At 39.1% G+C, this 12,850-nt stretch overlaps 1 protein-coding gene across 3 annotated transcripts in view; it reads right to left on the bottom strand.

The window, feature by feature from the left end:
* Positions 1 to 12,850, bottom strand: part of atad2b (ATPase family AAA domain containing 2B) — an 83,449-nt gene that overhangs the window by 6,055 nt on the left and 64,544 nt on the right. For all 3 annotated transcript variants that reach the window (XR_008606912.1, XM_055044336.1, XM_055044337.1), the window contains exon 27: positions 7,667 to 7,795. Coding sequence is in view for 2 of the 3 variants with exons in the window: in XM_055044336.1 (XP_054900311.1) it covers positions 7,667 to 7,795 (129 nt within the window). In the remaining variant the exon portion in view is untranslated. The remainder of the gene's footprint in view (positions 1 to 7,666; positions 7,796 to 12,850) is intronic.

Raw genomic sequence — 12,850 nt, forward strand, 5'->3', positions numbered from 1 at the left:
TGCTTAGGATCGCCACAAAGATGGACAAAGAACCAACTCCAAACTCTCCAACCCTCACAATAACATGGCATTTTTAGAAAGAGGAAGGCAGCCAAACACAGAACTTCTAAAAGGACACTGACCTGAAGTCTATTAAACATTTATAAGCTTTGCACACCAGGAGTCAGCTTCACTACATGAACTACCATGTTTGTCAAAGTTGATCAAATATTTAAACAGAATCATGCCAGAACCTTGTTAACGGTTCTAAAATGTGTTCTATGCAACTGATGACAAGGGCATCACACAAAGAACAGTCTGTGTGTACAATGCATTTTTTTTATGTTCAAAAATAAATGACCCTAAAACAAAGACTTGTAAACTGAAAACCTTATTTTTAGATATCGATGACGATGGATCATCATTCCAGCATGAGCACAGCAGCGACTGAAGGCATCATTAAAATGAAACTTATCGAAGGAATGAATGCATGTAATCTAATGAGCAAGCAGTGAAAATTGTGAAATTGATTAATTTAAATACTTACATGTTATGCTGTAAGGTTAATCTAAAGTAAATGCTGCATTGAGCCTCTGGTAAACAACCAGCAGGTCTATGTGTCGCACACACAAACAGTCCCGAAGGAGAACAACAGTAAACCGGAAACATGTTCCGATCAATTTAACATTCAGATTTATTTCTGCGCTTTACCGTGACGCTCAGCATCTTGCAGAAACTTCATACTTACTTTTAGGGACAGGTCTGCATGTCTCGAGGACCAAAGGAACATAAATAAACTAACTTGTTCAAAAGCAACATGGAGCGTTCCCAGTGCAGTGATCTCACAAATATAAGCAGCGTATTTATTGTTTTAACTTTTATCGCACAAATTAAGCCCTCTGTACTTCTGCCTCAGCCAGAGCCATCAACAGCGGGTCGCGCAGACTGTAAACGATAACGGGGCAATAAGAGGTAGAAGCGATGCGTGACTGCATGAAATATGACTTATTTAGAAAATCTAAAAAGGCTTCAGGTCATTAGACATGCCCAATGTTTTAGGCACATGTATGCTTTAAGCGTCTGTGACTTTTTTTTATTTTTTATTCCCCCCATTTATCACTTGTACAACCAACACCAAGATGCTAATGAGCTCCGCGCTGCTCTGCAGATCTAAAGTTTATCAGCCTTGGAGGCTTGGGACCGCATCGTCTCTAAAGTCTTTACCGCTGCAACGCGTACCCCTGCGGTTGACCAGATGCAGTTACATTAGAGGACTAAATAGGGGAGCGGATGGGGGGCTTTCGAACACGTTTCCTCAAAGTTAAGGGTTTGTGGCGCAATAAATCCCCCTGGGTCAGACGGAAGCCACTGTTAATGGGTTGACTAAGGTCAAAGGGTGTTGAGGGAGTTCAGCAATTCACCAGCATGTTGATGCAGTTTCTGAATGTGCGAGTGTGTAGCTCAGAGGAAACTAACTCAGATTAGCTCTGGTCATTTTGCTGCTTCATACTTACATGTTTTTAGTTGCTTTGTATAAAATGGAAGACATTTGACACCAATGAGTCAAATATAAATGGCGGCTCACTAGAGTATGCTCGTCGTCTAACATAAAGAAATGTGGTTATCTGACTCATGTAATCACACCATCTGGATCAGGAACCATATCAATCAAAGCAGGACGCACGATAAAAATCTCCAGATAATAATCGTCAGTTAACAAGAAATGACATGCCTGGATTGAGCAGTCGATGAGTGTTTACACCTAAAATTAATTAAACACAACCGAGCTGCATCCAATAGACCTTAACTGATTTGCAACGTCAAACGTACGAGTACGGGGCGTCTTCGGTGTGCGAAATGGAACGACGCGGAGACGTAGGTGTGAAATGGGTTACAAACTGCCGTGGAGCCGTGGGGAATAACAGAGCAGTTTATTTAGCCAATTGCTTTACGGCTCTGAACAGGATTTCGTGAAACTACACGGCCGTCTGCGGCGTATCTGCTGGATTTCATGCAACCTGCCTTGGTGGAAGGGTTGTTTCAGCACACATTTGTATCCTTCCCACCCTGAAAACCCCTTAACTGCACTTTAACATTCAGGTAATCAAAAACACCCTTAAATGTATACCATCCATTCAAGATGTGAATCGATAACATCTTTTTTATGCACTGGGCTCAGCTAGTAGACATTCACAGATTGCTTTGGATCAGACTTGGTGGTAGAGATGATGAAATGCTACACTGCGGGTCTGAAAAAAAGCATTGCAGGAGTATAGTTCAAGTAAAAGGTGTTTGGAGCCAAAAGCAACTTATTTAACAGGGACCCAACTGAAGTGTTTCTCTGCAATATGGAGGAAGATCAAGGCAAGATAAGCTTACTGCTAGAGATCTTCACAAGTAATTCGATTTGTAGGATAGCTTTAATACTAAGCAATAAAGTAAACATCTGGCAGGAGCATGCTTGTTTCCCTCAACACATCATCCATTTGTGACACAGGTGTTAAACTACCGAAGTGCACCGGTTTAGTTGGAACCCATCTCATCTACCTCCATCACAGAAACTGATTTTCATTTCCCAGCTACAATTTCCTACAGCTGTGTGTGTCCGGTTGGTTAGCAATGAAAAATCAACAGCGCAAGTGTTTTTTGGATTTTTTTTTTCTCTTTCTGTTTTTCTTCCTATGCTATAAAAGACAAAGTGCTGAAAGATGACAATCTCGTGTGTTATTTCTGCACAAAAGGTGTTCTTTCACAAGCCAGACAACAGCTCCAACGACAAATAGAAGGGCCGCATTGTGTACGCTCCGAAATGGAAAAAAAACCCTCGAGTATTCTGTTTCATGAAGGTTTTCTCTTTGTGCGCGACTGTTCATCACGGATGGAAATAGTCTCAAACGACACCCGAGCCTTTCAGAATTTGTTGTCCTGAATTCAAACAATTGGATTCTTTTTTTTGTTTGTTTTTTAATACATTTTTAGAGCTCAATTGTTTTATAGTTCTGTTGTTTGGTAGGGTCATGGCGACATCAAAAAGAAAGACAGAAAGGCAGCGTGTTTTAGAAACAATGAAGACTTCGGAGCGTATTTTAAGAGTCTAAATGTCAAACCTGGAGAGAAACAAAGAAACAATCCATCTTGAAAGTTTATATAGTTTACAAAGTAATAAAACCCTCAAATTTAGAGATGTTTCAATAAGATGGACGAACTGACAGAAGAATCTTTGGCAGCTCACGCAAAAACAGCAAAAAAAAAAAAAAAAAATTGAACAAACTTCTACAGAGTTATCTGCTAATATTCTTTTTAAGATATTGGTACCGGCCCAATGAACAGAACTGGGCCAATATCACCAAAGGAAACGGAAAATGCCGGTAATTGGCCATAACTCCAATATTAATATCGGAAATCAACTAATTTTAATCCCTGTTACTTCAGCATCATATTGAGCTGTCACCCAGAACAGATTCAGGTACTTGGGGCCAATCTGAACCAGAAAGTTTGGATAAAAGCCAAGCCGGGTTTCTGTGGCGAACAGAGCAGACACAGTTCCTCTTGCTTTAACTGTAAGAGGGCTGCGGTTCACTCCATCTGCTGAAAGGTCAATCTCCTCTGAAGACAGACGGGCCGTGCCCGGAGGACAACGGCAGGGGGAAGTACAGAGGACAAATGTATGGACATGCTCCGTTTCACTCAGCGCTGCGATTTATACACAAATACCACGCGCCGCTACACAGAGCTACATTAAGTAGAAAGTAGCTGCTGATGCCACATCCAACACGAGCTCCGCCCGCACGCCTTCTTCCCTCTCCGGGGAGTTTACAAGGAGAGATGACCTGCTGGGGGAGTCAAGCTGCCTGTTGAAAACACCGGCAAACAAAACACGTGCCAGATGAGCTGACATTTCTGCTCTCCAAACACCAATTTGGGCTGGCAGCATGAGATGAACCCAGACGCGCACACCCCACTCCCCTCACCTCCACCTTCTCCAGCGGGCCTGTCGACAGGCGGCACCACCTGGCTGACTGCCTCTCTCACTCTCGCTCTCTCCCGCTCTCTGCTACTTCCCCTCTCTGACATTCTGACAACCAGCCCTGGCTACCAACGGCACGACACCACCACCACTGCTGGCCCCCTGTCTGCCCTGACATCCTGCTGCAGCAGCACAGGCAGCAGCAGATGACCAGATGGGATTCTGGGAAGCTATACAACAGTCACTTCTGTAAAGAAGACTGTCAAAAGAAATTAGCGGTAAATAAAAAGAAAAGGTCATCAGCATTAGAGATCTGTTCAGCTTTCATCGAGGACGGGAGGGGGGGGGACTTCCTGTAGCAGGGAGGGGTTCCGCCCAACTCGATTTTATATTCTGATAAAATCATCTTCGGTTCAAGTCAAAAGCTGGAAACAAAGAAAGACATTTTTTTAAAGTGACATGCCAGACTGGCTGAGCCTTGTGGCATGCTCTCTGGGGATCCGTAATGAATCGTTTTGGATTACGGATCCCGTCTCGCCGCCACACGTCCGCATCGCCATCGCAGAACGCTACCTTTCACATGCCCTCATTTAGAGCTTCCGCTGTCCTCATTAGGACTTCTTCTGGGGCCAAGAAAGCCACTGATACAGAAAACGCCTCCATCTCAGCCCAATATAAACTGTACTGATGCCATCATTGCTCGGTTCTCACTTCCACAGAGGATTCATATCCTGGTTCTGTCATGATTTTGGATACTTTGTGCATTTTTTTTTTTTTTGTGTGTGTGTCAGCTTATCTCGGCGTGCACCGCATGTCTGGATCTAAACTCCTACAACAGGGATGCGTCTTCCCAGACATCTTTTGTGTACTACGACCTTTTTGCGAAGGCAAAAGCAGCAACAAAATACACATAGGTAACTCAATAAAAAAAAATGTTTGAGAGCCATAAATGTTATGAAAGGGTTTTTTTTTGTGTGTCAATGTTCAATAGCAGAACTTAATCTGTAGAATCTCTTTTTCACAGATCTCTGATTTATAGCAGACTTCCTTAAAGTAGATTGGATTGATATAAACAGAAAACAAAAAAATAAAACTAAATTAAAACAATAATGAACAGACTTATGATGGATAGAACAGATATACGGATTGATAGAGGTTGGGCAGATATTCCAAACAATAAATAAAACTCATCTGGAGCTGCTGATGTTACAAAAAAAGACAACTTGTGCTTATTTCAAATATCTACTGCATGTACTTTGTTCTCATTTCTGAAGAACCACCACTTGCTTTCCATTTCGAGGAGAGTACAGAAAAACGGGATGGATACATTACCTTCTACATGATGTGGATATTTATGGAAAATTAAGTCAAAATAAAACCAGTACATTAAAATACATTACTGGTACTTTTACTTCTATTCTGTTGTGGAATTCAATTATATAAGTAAAAAAAAAAAAAAAACCAAAAAAAAAACTGTGGAAGCACCAACGTGTCAAAGTTTGCAGACTCCTGTTTTGAACTGTTCTGAAAATTTTTTTCAGAATACTTAAGAGACGTTCATTTTTCTAAGCTATTTTTGTTTCCACTCAAATATTCTTTGTATTTTTCTAACTTTAAACTCGCTGATCAAAAAGAAGAGGCCGTCTCATTGTAGGTTACACAGGAAAAACCACAACTGATCAAAGAATCTTCGGTGAGCGGAAAAACATCTTACAGCGTTAAAAAAAAAAAAAAAAAAGCAGTGTGACGGCAAGTCAGTGTCTACACAACATCTTGCTCTCTAATAGAATCTCATTTTTTAAAAAACACTGCACTAAAACAGCCTTTTTTTTTTCAAACAAGCCATTATAGTGTCATTAACAGAATTAACGTCTTGTGATGAGTGTGCTGGCAGCCCTCAGAGATGAGTACCTTTGTCTAATCAGTTTTCAAGCATCACTCTTCATCTTGCCTAGAAATGATCACTTATGGCTTCGAAATACAAAAATGGCAACAAGCAAATGACGCAGAGCCTCCAAAGAAAGTATTTTATGAGGTCACAATGGCATTCACTAATGTCTCATAGTAATTAATGGGAGCTTAAATACGTCATACCGTTTGTATTTTCTGTAACCCATTTCCTGTGGCACAGAAAATATCAAATTAAATATATGTGCCTTCCATTTATTGGCACGCCTGTTAAACTGGGTGTGCAACACATGCATTACTAGCAATGTGTAAAAATCGTAATTCACATATTGATGCTAATATGTGAAACATGCACAGCATCGTTTGTTGGTACCCTGGTAAAAAGGAATGGAAAGAATCTTTAAATATAACTAAATTTTTCATTTATGCATTCCTCTAAGTCAAGAGTTTCATGGAATGACTAATATAAGTTACATTTTTCCCTACAGTATGACTAGGATGTGACACAGAGGCTCATTTCTTAGGGATTAACAGCCAGGCAGGACGAAATCTCATGTTTATGCTGCACAGAAACCAATGGTTAAAATGTGAAGAACAGATAAATAAAAGCTTACAGCTGGAGAACTGCAGTGGCTGCCGTTATTGAGCTATCAAGACTCGATTCAAATCTTTAGACACCTCACATATATAAAAAAATGATTGATAAAGAGTGATACCAGGAAAAGCAAAAAAAAAAAAATTTTCTCTCTTAACATCATAAACGTAAACCGTACTGAGATTTTTATCTGGAACGGATTTGGTCAGATGAGACAAAATTGAGCTTTTCAGCACGAAGTACTCGAAGATGGTTTGTAGTAAAATAAAATATAAATAAATTCCTTTTTTGAGGAAAAGCACATCTTGTCTGCTGGTTACCATGAAGGAAGGATTTGTGATGCTATGTCTTTCTGGTAACCTTTCGACTCTTTGAAGTGCCAGTTCAAACTAAATGTAAAATCTAATGGATTTTATCCCAAAACTGGAAATGTAACGCCATTGTGTCTTTTAACCAAATAAAGTAAGACAAGGAGACAAAGAAATGGCTTCTCCGACACCTAATCTACTTTCTTTAAAGTCTCAGTCCACTAAAAACAAGTGTCCTATTTGCAAAAGTCTGAGTTTGATTAAAACAATTATTACCAAGTTACAGGTTTGATTTTTGGATTGTTTTCTTTGTTATATTATCTTCTCGTAATAAAGTAATTTATTTTAGGGGGTTTCACTAGAGATGCACAGATCCGATATTGATATCTGTATCGGTTCTGATATTGGAAAGAAGTTGAGAACGGGTATCATTAGGGCAGATCTATTTTGAGCGACGTCATGCTCTATAATTTATTTTACTTTATATTTAAAATTCATAATTGCACTTTCTGAACCATTTGAAAGAAGATTTGTTGCATTATTTTTTTTTTCCATTTTTGACCAAGATAGTTAACCTGTTTTATTGGTTTCAGCATCTTTATTATTTATTTTAAATTGGCCATTTTACTCCTAATTACACTGTTCTGTTGTTTTTACATGCTTGACCAAGCTAGTGGTGTATTTAATTGTTCTGATCCGATCCAATTTTCTGTAACGGATCAGTATCGGCCGATACTAAACCTCCTATATGTATCGGTATCAGAAGTGAAAAAAGCGGGAAGGTGCAGGTACAAGCCTTGAAATCGGGAGTCGATAAATGTAGCTCGCACTGAGCATTTAGCATGTTGGCACCGATGTCTGAACACGAGACCAGTGAGATGGGATTCCGGGTGGCAGGGGGGTTCTAACCTGCAGCAGCAGGGTCTTGTCGTATTCTCTGCGGTGCCGATAAATACATTGGCCAAGGAGGGAGTAGAGTCTCTCCAGCTGCTCCACGCTGTAGCCCTCACTCTTCTTTACCACAATACTCAGCAGAACCTGCAGAAAAACATGCAAACAGAAAAACATGTAAACAAAGATGTTACAAAGAATGTTTTAAATATCCTGAAGAAAAAAAGCAATCTCAAATGCATATCATGAATTATTAGCGAGTTTACGGAGAGAGACGGTAATGACACAGACACAGGCAGACGGTTGTACACGTCTGCATGACCTAGCACGTAAAACGATGCCCAGCACGGCGAGTGGCGCTTGGAGATGCGGCATTTAGAAGTCAGAAGTATTCAAAGGCAATTAGGATCAGAGTGACAGCTAATTAAAGCTAATCATAATTAGAACTAAGTTTACATTTCACTGCTACTTTAATTAAAACATTCGGAGCAGTCGAAGGCTCTTCTAATTGACCTGTTCTTCACATTTTACCCGAGTCAAAGTCAGCTACTCTGTGCGGGTTTAGTCAAACGCAGGGCTCATCAGAATGCAAAGGGCTGCAACTGCAAAGGCACAATAATTAATGTTATCACCCCTGACACCAGACAAACAGGGAGACCTCCACAGCAATAAACTTGTGCATGTGTCTGTGTGTGCACGCGCGTGTGGATGTCTTTTGCACCCGAGGTAGACAGCGTCCACGTGTCTAAAACAAAAATCAAGGCGATATTGTGATTAATAAGACATGCGTGTTTGTCAGAACCTTTCATCAATGAACATGTGAGAGGTAATTACAGTGAACCGGGAGGAGGGAAGGGGGGCTGGCGGCAGGAATTACAGAGACAAAAAAAAAGCAGTGTATTAATAACTGAACTTCATCTAACAATGATTTGCAGTCAAATAAGAGTGCCTTGATTAAAGCCAACATATGAACAAGCACCAAGAGAAACTCTACTGCCCTTTTCGGTGAAAATTTGGCCAAATCAAACAATTCTTTGCTTTCCTTTTCTTTTTTTTCTCTCTTTGTTCCCGAGCACAAACTGTTCCGACCGAAGCTGCCGAATTTTAAACCGACTGAATCTTACAGCGGTTACCGACGGAGTCTCAACAATAGCAAGCAGTCTCAAAGCGCCGTTTAAAAATAGAACAGCTGAGACATTATAAATGCAACGTTATTATGTCTGAGTCAATTTAAGGAGGAAACAGATTTTGTCGTGGAGCTTTTTTTCTGGGTGTATTGACTGTTTTCAATAAGGCAACTGCACATTTGTCAGTATTTTGTGAAGTCAGCAACAAGAGCATTGTTATTTGTTGTCATGAGTCTGATGTCATTACATCGCCTTTCATTACAGCTCAATACAGGTGACATCACCTGTATTGAGAGGTGATGTTATTACAGGTGACGTCACCTGTAGTGACATCAGTGAAACCTGAATTACTGACTTGATTATTATGGTTGAAGTATTTAACCTTTGGTTCTGAAGCTGCAAATAGCAGAAAAAGATGAAGAACAAAGCATTGGTAGAATATGTTAAGATAATAAATGATAGCGTAAATTGTTTTTTTTTTTTTTGCCGTTCATTTCATTTCATAGTATTTCGACTACAGAATGAAACCAACATTGAATTTTTCTTTTTTTTTTTTTCCTAGATAAGAACGAAAAACTAAAAATATTTGACTTTTTCTTTTGATTGAAACTTGGGAAATAAAATGTTGGTTCTTTCTCAAGAAAATTTTTAAGAATTCTTTTGGCTTTTTATCAGAAATAATGTTGGTTTCGAGGCTCTAAAAACCCAAAATGGTTCTGTGAGTTGGAAGCAATGCTACTGTATATATATGAATAAATCAAGTGGAGAGGCACACACATACTTTTATTGCTTCCAGAGTGCACAAGAAAAGTCTATATGAGGCTTTATTTGCATAAATTATTGGTGTTGCAAGCGAACAGCAGTTTACTAGCTTGTTTATGGAATGACCAGAAAAGACCTAGCAAGCAGTCCTCTACTGGCTTATGCTCATTTCTGATCTTCTGTAAGGACTTAAAACACTAAAAAAAGGTTTTTTAAACTATGCTGCAGGTTTTAACAGAAGGATTGTAGTTGTTAATTCAACAAAAACTCACCTTTACTTTAATTTTAATAAACTCGAAAAAGGGCATCAAACCATACGGTGTTCAGACGTTTGCAGATTTCAGCTGTCAATCAGAAATAGTAGCTGATCAGCAGAGAATTGGTCAATTCCCATCTTTGGCTGATTGATTGGTGCAGCACTAATTAACAGCAATGAAGAACTAAAATATACTCAGTCCTGCCTTCTGTTTTTCAGAAATTTCATGCCAAATTAATTAAATCTTACACTCCATCCATTTTTTTTTCTTGTGCCATTATTAAATCAGAAATAAACATTGGGATTTAATCTGATTTTTGCATTGACATATGGCCTGTTGGGCCCCAATTAGCTCAAACTGGGTAAACATCTGTGAAATGTTTTTTAATGTTAGTATTTGACTCAAAGCAAATAAAGCCAGTCTTTCTGAATATACCTCACACCAACCAGATTAGGTCATTATTCAGTAGTTCAAAAGTTACAAACAACAAAAAAGACAACTTAAGTTTTCATATTGCTGTGTTTTACCCCATATATGCATGATTTACTTCGATTTTAGTCTAGACACATCTAAAACCTTGACTATTATCAAGAAGGAAGAAAAATCTGTTCTCTTTATGAATCCAAAAACTGGATACATACATTTATAAACTTAATTCCTGAAGAGTTCTTCATAAAAACAAATAAAATGATGAACAACCCTGACAAGCCACTTCATGAGACTGTTATAAAACAGTCTTCAGCCAGGTGCTTTTTAAGATATGTTGTAACACACACTGCTACAGGAAATTCTTCCTGAACACCACCGTAAGCATCTACAACAACTCTGAAGAAAACATTTAAATTCCCTCTGTGATTCATGAAGTGTCTTTGACTTGATACTTTCCAAACATTCACATGTGCAGCACGATAGGATGAGATTTTAATCCGAGAGCCTCCAATTGGTCATTCTAGTAAATGTAAAAAATTTTTGTGACAAAACACACATTCAAGAACCTTTCCAGGTTTTTGCAATACCTTCTTGGACAATAACATAAATAAATAAATCTAAATCATTAGACACTGAATATGTTCTGCTGGTGTGTTTTGTGCTTCAGTGTCAAATCGCTTCTCTGCTTGCATAAATTTAATAGATCTCAGAGATAAAAATGGCTAACATCGCTGTGAGATGCCTTTTTAAACAGCCACGCCTAAAAAGCTCCCCTTTCGACCAGTCGCGCAAACATGAGAACGGGAACGCAATTTTCCAGCCTTCCTTTTATACCCTTTCTGCAGCATTCCTTTCCATTCCCATCATGCTTCAGTATGATAGAGAGAACACCTTTTTTTCTTTCCTCTGTAATGCAAGTCCTAACCTGAAGCGATACTCAGTGTGTAACAGAGCCTCTCCTCACCTCATTTTCAGCCCCATTTTAACACTTTTGAACAACAAAAACCTCTGCTTCCAGCATGTTTGTGTTTTCTCTCTTTTCATGTTCCACATTTTTCTTTTCCTCCTCCTCTGTCCATCCCCTCGCTTTCTTCCCTGCCTCGCGCAGAGCTGATTGCAGCAGTTTACTTCCCGGCCTTTTTTGCTGGCTCGATCAGGATGCCGCCGTCAGTATGTGGTAAATGGTGTGCAAGTGTGTCTTACACAGGCTCAGTGACTGAGTGAGCTCACAGCACACAAAAGGCCAGTAATCCCTTGCATTAAAGACTACTACTGACATGGACCATTTAACCTTAGCCCTCTAAACTCCCTGCACTATTGTCCCCTCCCCATCTTTCTTCACATCTCTATTCTCAAGTGTCTTAAGACCACAGATTGACTGTGTGGGATGATTCTGCTGGAAGAGAACAAATCAGGATGGTGAAATATGGAGCTATAGTGCCTTACAAGCGTATCCCTACTTATTACATTATTTCACATTTTGTTATATTACAAACACAAATTCTAAAAGTGAGGTATTATGCTCTTTTGAAAAAAATAGGATAATCCTACACAAAAGATGTTCATTAAATTGCACAAAATTATCCCTAGATAATGAGATTTCAGTCTCCCCTCACTGAGTCTAAAAAAGCTGCTGGCTTCACCCCCCGAACTCAACGTTTACACTCATATGTGAAAATAGGTGCAAACAGACGCAATTACACAACTGCACATTTTTGAAGCAGAAGTTGAGCCTCTTGCACAACCAACAAGAATGCAGCAAAAGGTTGTCATTTCCAGTGGCCTTTGGGCGACTGCGGCTCTGTGACTGCAGTAGAGTTGTCGTCTTGTGATCTGAAGGTTGTAAGTTTGATTCCAGCTTCCTCCTACCACATGTTGGTGTGTCCCTGGGCAAGGCACTTGTCTCCAAATTGCCTACCAATCTGTGTATCAGTGTATAAATGTGCGTACATTTGTGAGTGCAAACGTAGAGACAGTGCTGTTACTGTTAAATCCGACTTACTTGGAAGTTTTTGGAAATGGCTCATCTTCCAGACTCCAAAAAGTTTAACTTATCCTTTAAAACCGGCTGTTTGTTTTGTTGTTTTTTTAAGTGGTTTGGCCATTTTTGGAAGCAGTAGAGACTCAAATGAGAGTATAAAAATGTGCAAAATGTGACTTTTTGCATAGTAATTCTTAAGGTATTTAGGGTTAGGGAACTTTTAATGCGTTTTCATTACTACTTATTTACAGTAAATAAATAATGAATAGCATATAAGTAAATGATTTTTTTTTCTCCTAATGAACATGTATTTTTACTTTGTTACTTGAAATTTGATTTCACATTCTGATGTCCTGAAATTGCCACGTGTGATTCAAGGATTTTCCAAACATGCAGAAAAGAATCAAAGCAACATTCCAGGTGTGGTTTTCAAGCGGAAATAACATCATAACACAAATTTCAAAAAAGATGATTTTACATTTAATATTTTCACTTGTAAAAATTTTGAAAACTTGCTTGTTTTGCTTCCACTTGCTTCAACTTCACAGAGCTGCATTAGTTTATTTTGGTTGATCACACATAATCCTGTTACATAGTTTGGTGTTGAAACGTGGCAAAGTGTGAAGACATCCAGAAAAGTGCATAA

The sequence above is a fragment of the Poeciliopsis prolifica genome, unplaced genomic scaffold (assembly GCF_027474105.1).
Source record: "Poeciliopsis prolifica strain line A6 unplaced genomic scaffold, Auburn_PproV2 SCAFFOLD020, whole genome shotgun sequence".
NCBI classification, from domain to species: domain Eukaryota; kingdom Metazoa; phylum Chordata; class Actinopteri; order Cyprinodontiformes; family Poeciliidae; genus Poeciliopsis; species Poeciliopsis prolifica.